The sequence below is a fragment of the Pygoscelis adeliae genome, unplaced genomic scaffold (assembly GCF_000699105.1).
Source record: "Pygoscelis adeliae isolate BGI_AS28 unplaced genomic scaffold, ASM69910v1 Scaffold87, whole genome shotgun sequence".
NCBI lineage: Eukaryota > Metazoa > Chordata > Aves > Sphenisciformes > Spheniscidae > Pygoscelis > Pygoscelis adeliae.
The window spans coordinates 3,641,949-3,663,106 of NW_008825098.1; the positions used below are offsets into that span (position 1 = coordinate 3,641,949).

The 21,158-nt window shown below is 35.5% G+C and overlaps 1 protein-coding gene across 1 annotated transcript in view; it reads left to right on the plus strand.

Annotated features, from left to right (window-relative positions):
• Positions 1-21,158, plus strand: part of GSTCD (glutathione S-transferase, C-terminal domain containing) — a 73,609-nt gene that overhangs the window by 13,893 nt on the left and 38,558 nt on the right. The window contains exon 5 of the mRNA XM_009327051.1: positions 98-191. Within this exon, the coding sequence (XP_009325326.1) occupies positions 98-191 (94 nt within the window). The remainder of the gene's footprint in view (positions 1-97; positions 192-21,158) is intronic.

Sequence of the window (21,158 nt, forward strand, 5' to 3'; positions counted from 1 at the left end):
CGTTTGATCTGACACCATTAAATTCAGTGGGAATTTTGCTACCAACTTAAGTGGGTAAAGGATCAGGGTCTTATTTTTTTTCTGCCCTTTCACATAGGAAAATGGTATTGAAGCGAAGTTTTCTCCTCATCCATGCCCCAACTGGACCCTCGACTGGACCAATCTACCCTCTGCAGTCAGTCCTGGAGAAGGTAAGGGTTTTCATATATGTGTGTATGTATTTAACAGTGCCTTCTTCTGGTGAAGCTACTTAACTGTTTCATAGGAAAACATGACACTTTTCAATGTATTTCAGAGCTCTTTAAAACAGGTAAGCAGTTTTAAATCTGTTTTAAAATTCAGCCTGTTTGGGACACGTGGTGAGATGACTTCCCTCAGGTCATCAACAGCTGATGACCAAACTGGGAATAAAAGTTTGATCTTGATTCCTGAACCCTATTTTTTCCCACTGTTTCCCACTTTTCTGAACTTTTCTTCATTTCTAGAACAGTAAATTCTAACTACATGATGTTAATATAATTGGCACGAACGTTGTACGTGGACTGTGTCTCCCAAAGCAGCAGCAGATGATTTTATTCTGATGAAAATAATACTCATTAGCAAAGTTTGGTAGCCTACATATGAGTGAGTCTTCCCTTTTGTGGCAGTGTTCCCTGCCCTGTAGGGGTTGTTTGATTTGCTGGATTGCAGGGCAGTCTGTTGTCTAGTGGCTGTAGACAGAGAAAAAACTGATTTATGACAATGTTTGTTGTTTTCGTTGTTGTTGTGAATATTGAATGCCTCTTCCACCACAGTAGAGTTTCCTCTAAAGGGTCTTACACACACTGCTAGACAGCAAGAAGTTAGTGGATGGTAACTCCTTTCTACAGGGAAGAAAAAAAATATTTGTGTTCTTTTGCGTAAATAAGGTAACTTAGATGCTGGAGTCAGTCTAGCCTCAGTGGCATAGAACTTCTGATTTAAAGAATACAGAAATATACATGCAACATATAGATGCTCTTCAATGATGGATATGTGAAATTCCTCACAGAATATGTTAGGAATCACTGAAGAGCTATAGGCGTTTACACAAAATACTTTCTTCTTTTTTTTAATATCTAACTGTGTGAATACAAGCATGTATTCCCATCTCCGATATACAGGCTATAAAAAGAAGATCAAATTTGAAGTTGGTTTCCTCTGTTTTGGGTCTGTGTGTAGTTCACAAAGCCATGACAAAACCCTCATGTGTACTATAAGTAGTTTTGTAGTTTTATATATAGTATCCATCCTTCTAACATGAACTGTTTTCCCCTGGTTTTGTCCTGAGAGAACTCTTTACTGCGAAGTTGCACACCCAGCTTTAATTATTGACCCTTTCTTACCTTTAGCATGGAAGAAAGAAAACCCCAAAATTTGGATTTGCATCTGTCAACATTACATCATGCTTCTTCAGACTTTATGTGGATGTTTTGGATATACTTCTTATGTTAAAATAGCTTTGTAGGCTGACTGCTGAAATGCTCAGGGAGGATTATATATGTTAAATTTCTGTGACAAGTTCCAGTATTTTGTTGGAAGCGAATAAACAGTTTTGTTAATTTTCACTGCTCAGGTTTTTGGCTGTAAGTTTTAGTTCATACTTTTGTCAAGATACCTCTTTTCTTCTATTTGAAAGAAAATTTTGAAAAAGATGCGTAACATGCAAAAACACATTATGAATGTATATTTGGAAATTTTGTGCTGGAAGGAGTCTCTTGGACTTGGTTTGACTGGGAGAAAAATCAACTCCTGCTGCTTCCTGCCTGCATGTGTGCTTGCTCTCTCTTTTTTCACATTTGCTGAAATAGATACTAATGACATCAATATCTGAAATCGGTTTTCAGTTCAATTTTTGGGAAGATTTGCTAGCTCAACAAGCGCCGAGAGAGAGATTTCCCCTCCCTCCACCCAAGATCACAGTGATGCTGATGACATTTTCTGATCTAGGGAAACTCTAAATGGTTTTGCTTTTAGTCCAGGAGCAAGAGAGTCACATAGGACAAAAAGAAATTTCCTGATACGAGAATGGATTTTGCTTTTCAGTTGGATACATCTGCATGCTTAATTCTGCTGTTCTAAGTGGTACTGTTCTCCGTTTCCTGATTCTTTTGCTAGTACAGCCTAATCGTTGTTACATGAATTTAATTCTCAATATTTTACTACTAAATCCTACCTGGCACACTAAGAAAATAGTCACTGAATCTGGCAGGGTTTTAAACTGGATTTGAGTAACGCAATTCAAGCTCTCAAACAGATTACCCCTATAACTGGTAAATAAATTTCCTCTTACTAATGTTCATAGCAGTTGAGACAAAGTAGAGAATGTTTCAGTTAAAACTCACTTTGTTTTTTATCCACAGTAAATTTAATTTGCTGTCATATCTTAATTTAATAGCATACATGATATACTTTCTTTGCTCTATCTCAGATTAGATAACTCAGAATTTGTGTTATATGTTTGTGGAAGTTCTTGGATTGAATTGTTCAGTCTGTCTGTAAATCTAATTAGACCACCTTGCTCTCACAGCTATTTACTACAGAAAACAATTACTGATGGTTGCAGTTCTAATGTATTATTTAGATTATACATTTATGTTCATTTTTTTTGATAGGGATTATTTACTGTTGCAAAACTGAAGAGTATGACATCATAATTTGTATTTCATTTGCTTGGTCATATTTCTGACGCAGAATGGGAGAGTTAAAGATCTGTTAGTTCTAGTCCTGACACAATTTTTAAAAGGTATTTGATTGACCCAAAATGTAGTCATGTTTACATTTTAGATATCCTCCAGCTTTTTAAATTGCTGCCATTATGTCAACTACTTCTAAAATACTTGGCTTCTAAGGTTGTGTGTATGAGCCTTGAGACCTGTGAAACTGTAAGGCTTTGTGAGCATCTGGACTGTATTTGAAACATTGCAGAATATCCCAAAATATAGTATCTCAGTGCCCTCTGTAACTGTTGATATTCTAGGGTATTGTAGTTGTTGAGTTGTTGTTACAAACTTTCACTTTTGGAAGGAATTTAACACCAAATATTTCATTTATTTTAAAATGTATTGTAAATGCTGGTTTCTGTTCTAGTTTATTGTATAAAAACTTAGCCAGTACTTTAACTGTATTTTTTCTAAGCTTGTTTTCCAAACATATTTCTGTTTAGAACAGAAATATGAAATACAGAAGCCAAAACCCCTCAGCACTTCGTTGCTTCTTCCAAATCATATAGTGTATAAAGACTTACCCCCAAGCACACAAACCAAGTCTGTCTGGCTAAATGCATCTCTTGATATTGAAAAAATAATTTGTGCAAAATCCCAAAAGAAAATGTAGTATTTTTAAGTTATTTTAGGGGCAAATACTGGAAACTTGTATGCCATTAAAATATTTAATGAAATACTTATTTGCAGTAAATACTTCAGTCAGCAGTCGACACAACCCAGAGGTCCTAACCAAGGTCAGTGCTTGGTTGTGTTGAGCTTTCCATAGAAGTAAAGGTAGATACGGTTGTAAATATGTACAGACAGTGAAAGAAGAGGGTGGCAGGTCAGAATATAAAAATATAGGTGGTCACAATGTGAGAGTGAAGGAAAATGAGATACTTGCATCAGCAGTACAGAGAAGTAATCACATGATGTATGTCAGCATAGAAAATGTTTTCATTTTTTCCCTGACAAGGTGGTGGCTGAAATTTTGGGAAGAGGGGCTTGTTGAAATGAGAATGCTGAATGAAAATAGTGTGCTACTGCTGATTGAATGAGGGGTCTGGGAAAGAGGAGGCTATATTTAATTAGATTTGTGACCAACAAAGAAATGGGGCATCTTTTCCGTGGTTTCACAGTTCGTATTAGGGAGCAGTAGAAAGAAATTTTTTTATCCTTTTTGGAACTTTAGTCAACCCTGGAATCTTTGCATGTGTTTCTGGTGCTGTGTGTGTGTGTGAAACAGTTCCTTGTCTTCAGGTTAATTTCTTATTAGCTGCAAAGGCTGTGTGGATATCAAGATCAGTTTGACTGGTTATGATTAGAGGTGCTTCCTTTAGGCTCACCCAACGCACATTAAGGGGAGGGGGAAAGTGTGTGCATGTGGGGATGGGGAGTGATAACCCTTGTCGTTGCTTTATTATTCTGATGATACATGGGGATGTAAGTCTTTGGTACTGTCATTTTTTCATCAAGCGTTGTGTTCACTGTGAAACAAAAATAGAGAGAAAGGTTACGTTTTTTAACAGGAATCTATTTTTTTTCTTTAAAACAGCTTTTTATTTATTTAAGGTTTTTACCCAACGGTGAAATTCAAGAATGAGAAATAACTGCCGCACAGTCTCACAAACCCTTACTTCTTCTCTCATAAGTTGAAATACTTGTTAAGCAGGAAGTATTTGAAAGAAGCAAAGTGCTTTCTGAAATTACCAGCTAGGCTGACAGAATGTGCATGTGATGGTATTTACTTACAAAGGTGGTCGTTAGCTGTGAACAAATTTATGCTGTTCTTTCCAAAGTGTGAAACTGCTCACAGAATGAACGTAGCAAGTGGTAAACTACATTCTGTACCCTTGTTAGTAATGCCCTGTTCCTCATAAAAATATTTTTTCTTAAATAAAGGAATTGTAGTAGGTCAGAAAAGAGCTCCTCTAGCTGAAATATGACTTACTGGTGAGTGAATGTGGATAGACCACTATAATAAAAACTAGGAGTGTATGCACAGTAGGAGATAGAGGATTCAATTACAGAATCTGTGAAGAGTTTGAGGTGGAGGAAGTTAGTTTAAAAAATGTAGGCAAATAAATAAAGCTAGATCAAAATAAATGAATGCATTTTACAAGTGCAGCTTGCTCCTACTAATTAATGGAAGACGTAGCCCTTTAACTTTGTAGTAGGTCCTATTCATAGGGCCCATTTTTTCTAAACAAGTGCATTTTAATGGATTGTGTATAAACACAACTCCCAATGAAGCATGTCAAGTAGTTTATATACTTCGTTATTCCTAGTAAGAAATTGATTGTTTCGTAGTATTGAATTGATTTGGACAAGTGTTCGACTTGAGGAGGTGAAATTTTCCATGTATGAATTTAAAAAAGCCAACATGGAAAAAGAAAAGGCCTTTCGCATCTTCTGTGCCCAGCGTACAGGTGTAAGAAAGGGTGTTAATCCCTTGCAGTTAATCCCTTGCAAGGTAATGCATACCTGCCTGGCTGAAGTGCAGAATGACTCTGATCAAGTTTGTTTGATTTATGCTTGCTTTGTGATCAGTAGCAAGTTGATGGCCAAATTCAATGACTATATAAAACTCACAGAAAGGTTAGCCTGAATAAAATGATACCCTGATTGATGCTTTCCCCTTGTTTGCATTCAAGTCTTCAGACTTTTGAGAAAGTTGCTAGATTTTTAGAATGCTTAGCTTTTAAAACAAGGCAAAATTTGGAAAGCGCAACGTCTACTATTCAGGGATAAGGCTGTCCCTTAAATGGTTGTTGAGAAGAGATTTGTTATCTTGATTTATAAGCCACAGAATTATTCATAATATACTGATACACTGGAAATGTTTTTTTCAGGGTTGGGGGGAGGGCAAGAGAAGTAGATTCAGGAAATACAGGTATATAATATTTAAAAGGTTGCCTTTATGTTGTTGTCTTTTCCTAAATAATTTATGTCAGCTGAGAATTTGATCTTCAGTGCTTTTTTTTTTGAGGTTTTTTTGTGTTTCACTGGAAAAAAAAAAGTTCTTGATGGTATATGTCTGAAGAGGAATTGTTTGTCACAATGTCTTAATACCCTTTAAAAACACATCTTTGAAACCCCAAGGCAGTGAAACTTACTTCCCTCTAGAAGTAGGATCTTTGTGTTCCACAATTGTTGCATAGAGCTAATGCTCACGTTTTCTTTGTGCCATTAATTATTTGCAAACCAGGTTTTGTTTTCAACCTACTGTCCAACATAACATAGGGTTACTGTAATAGATACCTTCTTCTGGCAGAAAGAAAAATGAATTACAGATATTTGGCTGACACTTTGTTGCACTGGAATTGTTAAAGTATCTAATGAAGGCAAGAGTGTTTTCCTTCATAGGCAAAAATGAATCTGCTAAATAAAAATTCACTGGGATGTGGACCTCAAAAATGTTTTTATAGTTGGACAACCATTGATCTTGGAGATCCCACTTATGTATATTATTTCAAAGCAATTTGGTTTGTTCTCTGGGGTCAGCTCTCAAGGACTGAGTTCATTCATCATCATTTGCAAATACTGAGTACGGTGTCAGTAATTTGCTACTCTGCATACTCTCTCCATACCTACTCTCCTTCTCTGTCCACAAACACTGATTTTATAGGACATTTTGTAAGAAACTTTCATTAGGCTTTGAGAAAGTATTTGGAAATAAAGTATGCAGAGGAATTTATTTCAGTAGTTTTGCTTCCTCATCTGCTTTCTGTGAGACATCAGTTTAAGTTTTTTTCCATTTACAAATTAACAATACAAATATAGTCTGGCTTAGGAGCTGCAGTTCCTTCATCAAATGACAAATTAGCTCAATCCAAACAAGTTTCCCCATGATGCCTGTTCATCAGGTTTGACTAATGTCACTGTTCAGAGTGATCTCTAGTCTTGATTTCCAGTGTGCATAACTTATGAATTAAGGCATCAGCTAGTTTTTCTACAGTTGAGATAACACCTCTGGTCTTTCTTTGAAGACTAAATATAAAAGTAGTTGTGATGCTATTTCTAAAATTCATTTACCTATTTACTAGGATGTTGTTTTGTAAAATGACTTCTCAGGTCCCCAAACTCTCCCCAGCTCCTTCTACCCCCCTACCTCGCCCAATAACTCTATTATCTTTTATTTGGACAATCTTTTAGCTGAAATACTAATCTAGTAACAAATGCCTCTGTACTCTGTTTCTTGAGATCAGTAACACTCTTTAAAATGATCAGTTCGTACATTTTTAAAGCTAGATAGACAATATGGTCTTCTATACCTGTCTCCTGCCTGATTCTGGCTATAAGCTGAATTCGTAATTGCTTGTATCAAGCAGAATGATTCATAGAATAATAATAATGCTTAAAAGATACCTCGTTGAAGAAAGAGTTGTGCGTTCACAGTATAATTTTACTTCTCCAGAATGGAGATTAAACTGTAAATTAGATATTCTAAAGTGAAAGAATAAGTTATGAAGGACAGCAGTTTTTAAAAAGAGCTTCTGTTAAACATATCAGGCGGACCAACAAGAATAAAACAATGTTTACAATTTTAGTTTAGAAACATCTTCAAAACTTAAGAACCTTTAAATAACACAGGCTAGAACAATAACACAGAACATAGTGTTATAGTGCTGTGGAATTAACTGATGTTTTGATTAAGCAGTCTTAGTGGTGCACCAGACAACAATCCTGGAGGATCAGTGTTAGCTTCAGCTTCCAGAACTGATATTAAGTAAAAGATACTTTAATGTAGCGTGGCCTCTCAACAGGGAAGATACAGAGACTTCTTCACTTGGCAGAAGAAAATTTTGAAAAATTTTCAACCCTCATGTATCATATACAAAATTAGCTTTAATGAAAGGAAGGAGGAGACATCAATGAGCTATGATGAGATTCTTGATTTGATCCATCAACCATTGAAAAGCCTGGCTTCCGACTGAGTTCTGTGTATTTTGGATATAATGTTGTTTTCTTGGATTTTACCCTTATACCAAATGACTATCAACCATTCTCTAACTTCACGTGATTAGAGATTACTGATGTTTTAATGGTTGCTGCATTTTTATTTTTCTTTTTTTACAACATTGAGGGAAAACAGCATTAAATGATGTCATTATCTTTTAACCAATTTAAAAGTTTGTGACTTTGGGTCCATATTAAAATTGTTTGTAATTGCTAACAGAACTGACTAACATAACAACTGTGGAATAAATGCTTTATTAGATGCAGAGTTATTTGATTTGAAATTGTTGTCGAGATGGATTCAATATATCCAAGTTGATTCTAGGATTATTTTGTGAAGATAAGTCACAGTTATTTTATTTTGTTCTGCTTTTTGTATTGGTATTACCTTTGGAATATTTTAAGACTTGAGAGATGCTTTCTGCGATGAGAATACATGATGCTTAAAAATAAAGCTGTTTTAGGGAATCTGATAATTTATTAAAATTTTTGCTAATCAAGACATGCATATTATGTGTTTTACTTTAAATGTTAAGAGCAACAGTGTTTCTAAAATGAGATCCAGGCGGTCATTTATTCTATAAAACAGAAAGAGTTAAAAGAAACACTTTAAAGTTCTCTATTTCCCTTCCAAGCCTGTCAGAACTTTTTGAAAGTCTTTGAAGATTTTTTTTCTTTTTAATAGTTTTGTAGCCTATTTCAGTATCTCAAGCATCCTGAAGCAGGAACTCATCCTTCTTCTTCAACTGATTTTTCCATATCAGACAGCTCTTCGCCTGCAAGCCACATGGGTAACAATCCAAGGGAAAGTCAACTAAAGCTGCTTCTCATTAACCTCTCCTTAAAGTTATAGTTTTGCTGCACTCATTTAAATAAGTTTAAACCACATTTATGATTGTATTGTATTTTGCAATTCAAGATCTGGAAAACCTGCGATGGCAATGGAGCCAAGTTGCCTCATATTCTTAATAAATACTTGAGAAGTAAATAATTTTCAGTTACAAAGAGAAAGGGAAATGCTCATGGCTTGATTATAGGCAACATTGGTATTTGAGGTGATAAGTGTAAGAAAATGGAAGCATATTACTGCAATTTCACTCTTCTTTTATGTGGCTTATCTTAAAAAGAGGATTCTTGCAAAACTTCAGATTTCATTTGTGACTTCTTTTGGATCTGTTGACTGTTCTGCGATACAGAATTGCATAGATGGCCTGAGGACAATTTTGATGGGAGTTTGAACACAATTACTAATTTTTAGACAAAAAATTCTTCATGTGTAGCTGGAAATAATAAATTACGCATGTCTTCAAACCAGATAACTCGTCCATGGCAATATAACACGGTTCCTACTATTACTGTGTTCTCCCTCCATTTTTCTTTTGTGATTGTCTTGGTTACCAAACTAAACAAGGGAAGGGAATGCATTATTTTATATTTTTAAGATGCGTATTTGGAGACAGGAGGCAAAGCTACTATATGACTAAGTTAAATTAGTATGCAATAATGATTTTTAGGTACAGTGTTTTACTGAAACAAATACTTTTTGAAAACATAGAAGGTTTGTATGCCTCATGAAAAAAATGCCATCTGCATTATGAGGGTTACAAGTTCAGTACGTTTCTGCTTGCTTGAAGTCTGTTGCATTTTTTAAGTGATGTTTTGATCTAAACGACATGCTTAACAGCCTCTGAAATATTCAAAATCTGCAAAGAAAAAACAGCAGTTGCTGGTGTATCTTACTGAAAATCATACTACAAAGAATAATAACAAGTTCTAACAGCTGCATTTTGATTCAGTTAGGACACATTCTCATTGGTGTTTGGCCTGTTCTGTAAGAAATTACTATGGTGAGGGTGATTGACGGGCTTTCCATACAGCTGATAATCATACTGAAAAGTGTCACCTTTGTTTTAGTGCCTTGCTTTGTGGAATAAGTGTAAACCCTTAGAGAATTACTGAAGCCTTAGCCCTTCACATTGAATGTCCCCTATAATGGGAGCTCGGTTTTTGATGAAGGTTAATCCCTAGAGGCATGGTTTTACAATGCACAAGTCCTTATTAATTTTGAGTTAGTTAGGCTTCTGAGAGATTTGTTTTATAGAATACAGTATATAAAGTTCAGTGGAGGCTTTTTTTTCAGTCCCGCTGTGGTTTGTGTTTGTTTACTGAACATATCTAAAGAATTAAAATTAAATGCTGCAATTTGCCAGTTGAAATGTTTTACGGATTTATGGTTTGGGAACTGAAGGCAATTCTTAATGATTTGGTTTTGTAAATTCACAGTAGTCTTAGTTCTGACAGTTAAATTAAAACATGTTTCTGATTAATCAGAGTGAACTTTTGCAAAGTGTCTGCACTTGACAGTCACTGGCCTAAGCTGGTTATGTGTAGATAGAATTTGAGTGTGATCTGCCCTAGATAGAAAAAGTAGTTTTATTCATTAATCTGTGGGGTTTTTTTCCCTTTTGTCTCTAAAGTTCTCACATACATGGAAGGACGTAAAACCCAAAAACATTAACTCATAGATGACTAGCAGATTTTTTTTTTTTTTTTAAAACAGGACTGTTAAATTAATTTTCCATGTCTTCCTCAGAAATCTTTAATGAATGTTAAACAGCCTGCTAAGTAACTCTGGCCTTTGTTTCATTTAAACTATTTGGTCTTTCTTCTGCTCCTGATATCACTGTAGTACAATTTACTTGTTTCTTTGCCTCTTATATTTCTGTGTTCCTTGTTCACGGGATAGCAGAGCCCTAAAGTTATATTAGTTATCTCTTAAGCCAGAGGTTTAGAGAACAAGTTTCTGCTAGGTAGTCCATAGCATGGAGGTGCAGGTCATTCTTTATGGAAGATTACTATTGAGGAAAGAAGGATTGATGATCCATTCTAGCAATTTTGGTTTGGGACAACATCCAGCAAAAATCTGGGACAGATGATTAATGTGATCCAAAAAGGCATTTTCTTCTAAACATGGCTTGAAATCATCAGCAGGGGTATTTTTGGGGAAGCCAGGGTATATAGAAATTTATCTCCTTTAATGGTCAGTAAGGTGTACTTAGAAGTGATGCTGTGGTACAAAGTGACACTTTGTAGAGAAGACAGTGATGACGCATTTCTTGCTCCTTTTTGCCTGGAAACTACATCTGAGAAGGCATTTAACTACTTTTTTTTTTTTTTGAGTCTTGTTTGTAGTGTTTCCATTTCATAATAACTGATCCCATATATACCATCCAGTCTGAATTACACAGATGCTGACCATTCATGCAGTGCTGGCCCTCAGAAAGTCCTCATGGCAGCTGGATAACTAGTTGTCAAAAAACATCTGCCTGTTTCAGAACTTCAGCAAAAATATAAACAGATAATTAGATGGAGGAATGCTGCTTTTTTGTACACATTCCATTTAATTTCTCTTGCTTGCCTCTGAATAGGTCAAAATAGACTTTACGTCTGCCGCTATGAGGAAGAACTAAATGCCTATTTCAGGAGTTTTGCTCTTTGCACTAGTAGATGTGAACTTTCCTACAGAGTATGTATAGTGCTCAAACTTACAGCAAATTAATTTTTAAACCTTGTCCAGTTTTAAATCTGTATGTATCTGATTTTCAGCATGCTTTTGTAATGGTGTGCCTGTTTTTGGAATACGAATTCCTTTAAAAACCTCTGGATACCATCTAAAAGCTTGTAAAGATGTGTAAAGAAGTCCTATCCTGTTTCCACATAAGCAAGTGAAAAGACTGCTTTTACTTCATTGGGGCCAACATTTCCCTTTTTGAAAGATCTGTTTTAAATTGCTAAATATTTTAAAATATTTTCTAAATATTTTAATCAAATGTAATGAATTCTGTAGGCATTAGCATACTTGTATTAATTATAAAGATTTAGGAGGAGGGGGAGTTAATACCTGCCTTTGTCTCCAAATATTCTGAATATGCTATTGGATAAAAAGTTAAATAGTTGATGACATTAGCCTTCATAATTTTTTTCCAGAATATACTAATATCTTAGTATTCCAGTTGCTGTACAATTTAAATTGATCTTTTGTAGCACCAGTATTGTCTTTAAAACAGATATTTAATCTGCTTCAGTATTCTGGTATTTCTTGCTGTAAAGTCTTTCCTGCTTATTTAAAGATTGTTCTGTAAGTTTTCTCTTTAGAGTTAAATCCCAACTACATTGATGATAGGGTGTAACCACTGTACAGCTTGTGTCCTTCAGCTATTTCATGTGTCATCCATTTGCCATATCTGAGAGTATGGGGATTCATAATTCATATAGCTGTGTAGTATAATCAACACAAGGATTTAAAGTTAGGTTTTTGCCCTTCTTTGCAGTATTTTTATAGGTCACTTACATTGTTGTTCTCTACACATTGTAACTGAGGGACAGCTGAGTTTTAAATTTATCAGCTTAGCTGTTAAGGGAGCATGACTGATCTCTGTATTTCTGCTACAAAGCCTAAGCAGTCCTTTCCAGCAGAGGCATCAGGAGACCTTCGTTAGCTCTGCAACAACATTTTGGCTTTTTTACTTTCTTCAAAGTGTCATGTTGAGCTGTGCAATCTGTCTTTCAGGACAAAAGTGTGAACTGGTCGAGTGGAATCAGTTTTTCTTAGCTGTTTAGCCAGTGCGCTGGCGTGTGTGACTTTTGGAGCTAAAAATCTTCACAGGCCACAGGAGGGCAGCAAAATCTGTTTGGATAAGAAACCGTACCTGGATGGATGGAGCTATCCCCTGTGACTAAGGAGTCACCCACGAGAAAGATACCTTTTATGTGGAAATTTTCAGCTCAATAGCCTCTAATCCCAAAATTTGGGACCACCTGTTGGAAAAAGTGATATAAAACTTTTTTTTTTCTTTCAAATCAGAGTTGATGTTTTAACAGTTGACATATTCATTATGTTGGTGTAGGACCTAAAAGCAATAACTGCAGTGTCTGTTGTGCTAGGTGTTATATAAACACATAAGAGTAACGCCTTCTGCCTTGAATGTTTTAAAGTCTAAGAAAAGAGGTAGCAGCTGAACAGGGAGTGATGGAGGAGGAGAGTTGATCAGCTTAACTTCTGCTGGAGTTTTATATCCTTTGGGATAAAGGAAAGTGCTGGGAAGATATTTGTAAGAGAATGAGGAGCTCAATGGAAATTTCTGGGAATTTTTTCCTGGCACATGTGTAACAACATGAGAAGAATTGTGCAAGTGATTTAAAATTTTTTTTTTTTTAATTGATCAGTGAATGCTGCCATAGTTCAAGGGCCAATAATTTGGTAATTGAAAAAGATGGTGGCATCAAAGGATAGGTTGTGGCTGGAATTCAGAGGAAAGGGAAAAATCTTGTTTGATATGATAGAAGAAAAAAGTTGGCAAATGAAAGGATGTAAAGAGGTGAATTTTAAGCAACTAACCAGGTTTGGGGTTGGGTTTTTTTTGTAGCAGCAGTCTGAGCACATGAGAATATGTGACCCTCTTCATTAGGAGGGGAGGGCAGTAGTCAGAATGTGAGAGCTGTCTAGCCTATGCAAAAGTTTGGAAATGTTCCCCAGAAACAAGTCAAAAAAGATTCTCTCTCTTAATTGAACCTCTCACAACTTCTCTTCCTGGTATAGTCTTGCTTCCAAAAAAGGAAATGTAGGCACTGAGAAATTACACAGAAACTGCTATCAGAAGATTAACTAAACATGAGAAGGAAGGTATGGTTTCTGCGCTTGGGCACAGAAAAGACTGCAGCCCAGAGAACGACTGAAACTGAGGCTGTGTCTTCCTCCTCTTCCTTGGTAACAAAATACTGCAAACATATCGAAAGAATTTATATGTTGTTCTCACTCAAGTTTACTGACATTCACTCATATTTTGTTCTGGGAATAGGTTCTTTAAAAACATTATTTGTTATTGATTTGGGAGGGAAGGAGGAGAGGATTTGCTGGAAGCTGAAATATTTCATAGATGATTTACATTATCTTTTTTGTAATGGTCTTTGGAGAACCCATTAGATTATTTGTAGATTATTTGTGAAAAATAATTCAACCTGTGTTCTTAGTTTCCAGTTTCTTATTTTACTGGATTACTGAAACTCTATTCATCTCTCTTACTTAGTATTTAATATCCTTAAGGAGTTATTTCTAAGGCCTCTGGTTGTTTCCAGAGTTTGTGATTGCCCAGATTTTATATCAATTCATAAATTAACATAATAAATAAAATGGAGGTTTATTTTGTGGTTATTAAACTAGACAGTTTCCTTCAGAAATGTAAGCAAACACATTTTGAACAACCTTATTTTGCAGTGGCAGAGTTTTCTACATCGAGGGGGTGGGACTGCCTCATTGTAATGTAAAAAGCATGTCACTGTTGAGGTACTGTCAAGTTTTGTGCAGCATTAGTGAATTTCTGTAAGCTCTTTATTGACATTTTGTAAGGAGTTTATGAATCACAACAGATTTCATTGAGGCAATACAATAGTCTTGTGTGTATAAAACATACTTTGAAACTAATGTTTCTGCTAGAAACACAGGTGGAGGTTGTACTCTTAAAGGTAAGCATTGTACAAATGGCTGCATATACCTTCTTTTTCCATCCCCCAATCTTTATCTGTTGCAGATTTGAGGTACAGATTTTGTTTCCAATCCATAAATCATTTGTGACAATATATGAGATAAGGAGGATTTTTTCTGTCTGTTGAAGTTACTTATAGTTTCCATCTGCACCTTCAGTGTCTTCAGATTTCCATGTTAAGAACCATGAATGTATTACTTGATTTGGATACAATTCCACGTTGAATAAGGTCAGGAGTTTCATTTTAGCTCTTCCTGAAAGTGAGTTCTTAGGCCACAGTTGTGCATTTAAAGTTCTAATCAGCAATTTCAAGGAAGACAGTACTGTTATGTTTAAGAAAAAAACCTCAAACCTAACAGTGTTAAAAAAAAAAAAGTAAAGAAAAAAGTAAAATTTTTTTGTTATGAGTGATTCATAATCTGTTCTGAGTAGTCTGATACTTTCAAAGCTTTTAATTATACAAAGGAAAGGCCAGACTACTGTATGTTTGGTGTTTTAGTGAAGGTGGTATTAATTATTTTGTACTTAAAATGCATCTTTTCCAGATGGTCTGGAATAGCTTCTGAAAAGTTAATTTTTGGCGCATGTCTCATGTCAAATTTCTGGCATCTTACCATAGCAATATCAAAAGGAATTCACATCCTTTGAAAACTTTTAAAGTATTGAAGAGCAAAGGCAAGTAGGAGATTCAGCTGTTCGTAGAATTATCTGGTAAGTGTAGAAGAATTGGAGAATAATCCCAATATTAAAATCAGTCAAGTCTAATCTGAAGCAATAAAATTTGTCCCCTGTTGTCGTGGAACATTAATCTAAAAATCCAGAGGTAACAGAGAGAGAGATGATGCTTTTATTTCAGTTTGTGCCAGGAGGTTACATTAAAACTTTTGCAGATCTGTCACAGAGTTGTTGGTCTTTGTGTTGATGTTTAAATCACTTGTGTAAGTATTGTGAGTAGACCAGTTGAGATGGTACTCATTTAGTTGTTCCATCAGCACACTCTACCTGGAATTTTCTAATGTGTCTGATTGGTGAAGTGCTCTTAAATCTGCTTAGAAGTTTTTGAATATCCCATTTGCAGATCTTTCCTGTGCTCTTGCATTTTTAGTGACAAGAAATAAGAAACAAAACAACATCCCCCCACCCCCAAAGACTAAGATACCTCTTAGCAGTATAAACTGTTCTGAGTGCTTCCATGAAGAAATGCTAAACTGGACAAAGTTCTTATCTTGGCTCTCAGTTGCATTGCATGTTTTTCTGCAGTCTTTCCTTTGTTAGGAGGAGTGTGCTGGACAAAATAAAAATGCACTCTTAAACTTCCCTGATTTATACAAATGCTCCTTGCTGTCCTAGACTTTGTACCTGATATTTTGAAGGCTGCACTGAAAGTTAGCTCAGGTTATAAATGGTTCTAGGCTGTATATGTGACGTTCAAGGCTGCGTGTGGAAACTGCCTTCCTTTCCCCATCCTTCATCAGTTAAAGACGTTGGGAAATATTGGTATGTGTGATGGACTTGCATGAAATGCTAGCTCATGATGCATCCTGGATGGGTTCAAGTGTTTCAGTGCAAGTTCAGTGGGACTTAACTAGCCAGTATCTTTAGGAAAGAACACAGTGCTGTTACTTGCAGCATGACAGGCTTATTTTGTGCAAGAAATAAGGCGATTTGTAGATATAATACCTTGAATCATGCCTCATACTTCCATTGTGGTTTATAGTAATATTGGGTATATTTTGCTTGAAATTTTATATATCTATGTATATCATTCTTATCATTCTGTATCATCAACAGAAGCTACTTGTATATGTGTTGCCTGTTCTCAAAATGGATGTTTCAATAGTGTGAATAGGGATTTGGTGTTTGTAGCTCATTTTCCCTTATACAGTGAAAAGAACGTAATTAAATCTTTGTTCAGAAGTAGTAACTTGAAAAATGAACCGGGGTATCAAATATACATAGGTAAGCTTGAGAAACAAGACTTGCTGCGCAAGATAAATTTTGTGGACTTTAATGACAAATTTGACATTAATATGGATAAATTTCTAATGTTTTTCATATTTTAAATTGATGATTTGGGCTTTTTTGACTTATATTCTTTAGACCTTGTCAACTGTAATAGACAGAATTATTGTTTTTACTTTTAACAAGCTTCATATTACTGCTACAAATCGAAGTGTGAGTGAAACTTTTTTTTTTTAACTGCTCTTTAGAGGTTGCAGTATCTATATTCTTCCACATTCTCTCAACATGTTTCTTTCTTTTTGATGAGTGCATTTTCAAATCCTCTGGCTAGATACTTCGGTGGATTTTTTAAAAATAGGTATGCTTGGCAGTGTGAAGAATGGAGAATTTTTATTTTCAAAAGCAAAAGTTAACAGTTTGCTTGAAGGCAGTTGTTCACCAAAGATGGCTCTTCACAGGTGTTGATGTTGCTTGTTGAATGGAAGTGAATTCTTTTGATTCTGAAATCAGTAAACTTTTTTTTCTTAATGTGAGAGGGAAAGCATAGTTTGTTCTGCAGTGAGAAGTTAAACTAATTTTTTTGTTAGTAGTCTGCTGTGAAGAGTGTCCTCTAGACCTTGAAAAAGGTTACTTTTATATTTAGCAAAATGGAAAAAGGGATGAAGCAACAGTGCTAACACTGAAAAATGTTTGTTTAGTTATATTCATTCAGTTCTATATTCTGTTTGTTCTTGTGCTATGTGTTTTCTTGAAGGCGTGACTTTAAAGTGTCCTCTGTTGAAAAGAACACTGCAATGTACTTCTACAGTATAATGCTGCAGAGCAATCCAGGTAAATAAGAGAGACTGCCTCAGTGCTGTCACCATGACCTTAGTCATGGGTGGCTTTGGTGTGACTTCCTTCACTTCCAGTTTGTCAATATTTGCTTATTTTGAGCTTTCTAATCATAGTAGGCATCTGTTGGGCTGCAGAGTTCTAGGGCCAGGGACTTTTCTGTTGTTTGTATTCCTGTAGTACTTGAGTTTCTCAACAGAAGCAATGGTTTCACTGCCAGATCTCTTTGCAGCACGAGTCTGATCTGAATTAGACATTGGCATGCTACTGTATCTGTGACAAATTAGCACATGATTTGGAGCTTGTGCCTAGATACTGCTCTGCTAGCTGTGAAAGGACACCTGAAACCTGACTTGGCTTGAAAACAGTGCTATAGATAGAGAGAATGTTATCTAAATTAAAGCTTTTCAGTACAAGTTAAATGTCAAAAAAAAAAAAAAAGGGTGTGTGTGCGTGGAATTAGAAGTGTTATTTGAGCCCCCCAGGGTGATACCGAATCAATGCTTTGCAATATGAGGAAGCTGCATTTTTGGTCTGGTAGTACTAGCACTCAAGCATGATTTAGTGACTTGTTTAGCTTCCACCTGACCTAGAATCCTTTCTTGTGCTTAATACTGCATGTACCCGTAATTAGAGTCCTTGTCCCAGAAGAGTTTGTTGCCTGGAGAATCTGTCCCTTGGTCTTCCTAGAAGAGTCTGATTCTGCCACTTCCTCCATATATTGAGTTGTACTTTGATTTCATTTGGTTCATTTCCAGAGTAATTTCCTAAGGAAGAAAAGATAAGGATGTAAAACTCAGCAGAGCGTTACGGGTATCTCAGTTCTAGTATCAAGTCCTTCTTCACTTCCATTATTGAACATCTGAAAGGATGTATGACCAGTCTGTTCATTTCACCATCTCATTACTATCAAATTTGTTTCCCACAAACTCTATGAAAACATTTTGAGCCCAACTCTGGACTAACATAAAAACAATGTACTGTTTTGTTTCTTTTGACAATAATTCAGCAGTGTGACTGGTTTTGAAATAAGTTGGCTGAGATCACTGCATCTCTGATCACTGTAAATCAGTAAATTAAGAAACCCAGGTCAAACTAAGGGGATTTATTTTTTGGTTTTGTTTTTTTGAACCAAGTGTATGCATTATGGCATCAAGTCTTCATTCTGTCTTTATCCAGGTAGTCGCAATTGTTTGCAAGACAATTACATAGCTATGTCATATACATATTCAATTAATATAATCACAGGGATGTACATTTTTAACGTTTCTCATTACTGACTTCTGTTTTTCCAGAAAATACTGATTGGATTTGGCCTAGCACTAGTTAGTGATTTTTAAGGGAAGAAGGAGGAAGAGGTTGCAGAACAGAAGGAGGTGGATTAATATGTGTTTAATTTTTTAGCATATGTTGAGACTAAAAATAAAATAAAAAATACCACAAGAAAGCATTTGTAATGTTCATCTTAATCTCTTTTCCTGTTTGCTTTGTAGAATCAAATTGTTGTGTTTTCCCCCTTGTTTGTGCAGCCTCTGAAACACTTTAATTGTCTGTACCTTACAAATCTCTTCTGATGAGTGGGTTGTTGCGGTGCGGTTGTTCTTTTCCAACATAGCACTCTTTCACAAGTTTCAAGAAGTGGGAACACTTTTAATTGTATCCTTTTATCATAGATGTTTATATTGCTGCTATTGCTGCGGTATCTAGTTAACAGCTTCCCAGCTGTTAAAATTCAGAGCTGACCTGTGACATGGGACAACAGTAATACCCACATAACAGCTGAGGCACTGGGCTTAGTTGATGTGCCTGAGGAGGTCCACAAGAGAAATATGCAATAGCTGGAATCTGAACTCTGCTTCCACATTAATATACTAGCCAACGACCCATCTTTTTCTCCTCAAATAAAATTAAAATGTTAGGTATGATTTGTAGTAATGTAGGAATTAATATATTTTAATCATTCTGGACTCTGAATATTGTGGCTGGGCTGGAGTGTGGGATTTAACTGTTTTAAAAATAATTTTTCTTCTCCCATTTTTTCACCTTTAAAGTTTAAGGGAAGGGGGAAGATTCAGGAAAATGTGGGCAATCCTAGCAAATTCAGTAAATGGTTTAATCTGAAATGCACAACTGCTTAATATTCGAATTTATAGACCTATCTCTACAATAACACATAGCCTAAGAATTTAGGCCTTGCTTGTTGAAGACTGTATGGAATCCTGATAATAATTTAAACGGTTTCCAAAATAATGAGTTGGGATTTCCAGGCCTAATTTACCTGTAATCCAGAAACTTGTAACTGACCAGTGTGGTGTTATATTAGGCAAGTAGCAAGAACTTATTTTTAGTATAAAAGTGTATTGTAAGATATTTATGACATGCTTTAAAATAATTATGTCTATGGATCGGTGTATATGGATATGTTTAATTCCTATTTATAGTGGAATAAAATAAATAGTGTAAGCAAGTACTGTGAAAAGTATTGTAGCCAGGGGTTTTAGAGTTATTTTTTCGTATATAACTTCTAGAATCAAGTTAAGAAAGACTGTTTACTCTTTAAAAGCTTCTGAATTTATACTTGTAGCTGATTTGGCCCTTTACTTTAATCATAAAGTAGCTGTTCAGCTTTTTTATGTGTGCTAATCCTGAAATTGTTCGCATTCTTTGGTGGTTTCTGTAGCAAACTGGAAGTAAGCAAAAATAAATGTCACTATGCTTTAAAGGTAGGAAATGTGGAAGCAAATCCCAAATTTTACATCCAGATCCTGTAACTTCAGACTGGTAGTTTCCAAATCAGACATTTCATTTGCTAGTCACTTTAAACTTAGTGTTTTATTTTCTCTGTCACACCACTCACCAAAATCTTTGAAAATAAGTCTGGCGCTTACTATTGTGATAACTTCTTGTTCCATATTTTTTCTCCAGGTTTGCAGTACCTCTCATTCTTGTAATAGACTGTGGGTCAGATAGTTTTGGACCTCTTTGTAAAACATTTGTTGATGGTGCTAGTTATTGAGGGAGATGCATGCATTTTGAACTAATGAATAAATCAAGTGGATGTTTCATGCTATCTTAAATTAGCCATTGTTGATTCTAGTGTTTTGGTTTTTTTTTTAAGTATATAAATGTAAACAGTAACATTCTTCATTCGAGCACTCCATTGCTTGCCCGTTGATAGACTCTTATTTTTTGTAATTCAGGTTTGTTATCCCCAAAATGTATTTCAGATTTATGCGAAGTAACCATAGTCTGCTAGGCAGGTATCAGTTTTGAGGAATTTTGACAATAGAAATGAATTTTGTTCATGTGGTTCCTCTCAGTTTACCTGATCTAAAATATGAAAGCCAACAAAAATGGGTATTTAGTCATCTTTCAAAGTTGTTAGTGTCCCTATATTCTGTAATGTATTTTTTGAGCACAATCTATTGCTGTACAATTTTTTTGAAGCATTGCCATAACTTCTTCACTAGACTCTCATCTTTTTTTGAAAGACCGGGAATGATTTCTTAATTAAAATAATCTGTTTCTCTAAAAACAAAACAAAACAAAAACCCCCAATTTGAGCTGAGACAGAACAGTTCTTAATCCTGTGTTCTATGCTATTCAAAAAACATCTGCCAAATGGATTACTTTCCATCTTATCTGCAGCACGTATTTGACATTCCTCTGCTTGTGCTTGTTACCGGATGCTTTGGCCCTGTTGTGATCCCACTTGATGTATATTGGAATTATAAGTTCTCTGTAACTTATTCTGGATGATGTTAAATAAGATGTGATGCAGAAAATAAATCATACCTTCAATCAAGCTTTCTTGACATTTTGGATCTTAATTGCTTTGTAAACAAAGGTTAGATTGTTCTTTCTATATTTGTATCCCCCATTTTTTTCTTGTTTCATGGTTAATACATGCATTTTACATCTCTGTATGTTTTTAATGGCGGCATAAAGATTACAGCTACAGTTGATTCTCTCTTGTAGGGAGTAAGTAGAACATATGGCAGAGATTGTGAGTGTTGAACTCCTATTTGAGCCTGTATGAGATTCAACAAGGCCAAGTGCCGGGTCCTGCACTTCGGCCACAACAACCCCATGCAGCGCTACAGGCTTGGGGAAGAGTGGCTGGAAAGCTGCCTGGCGG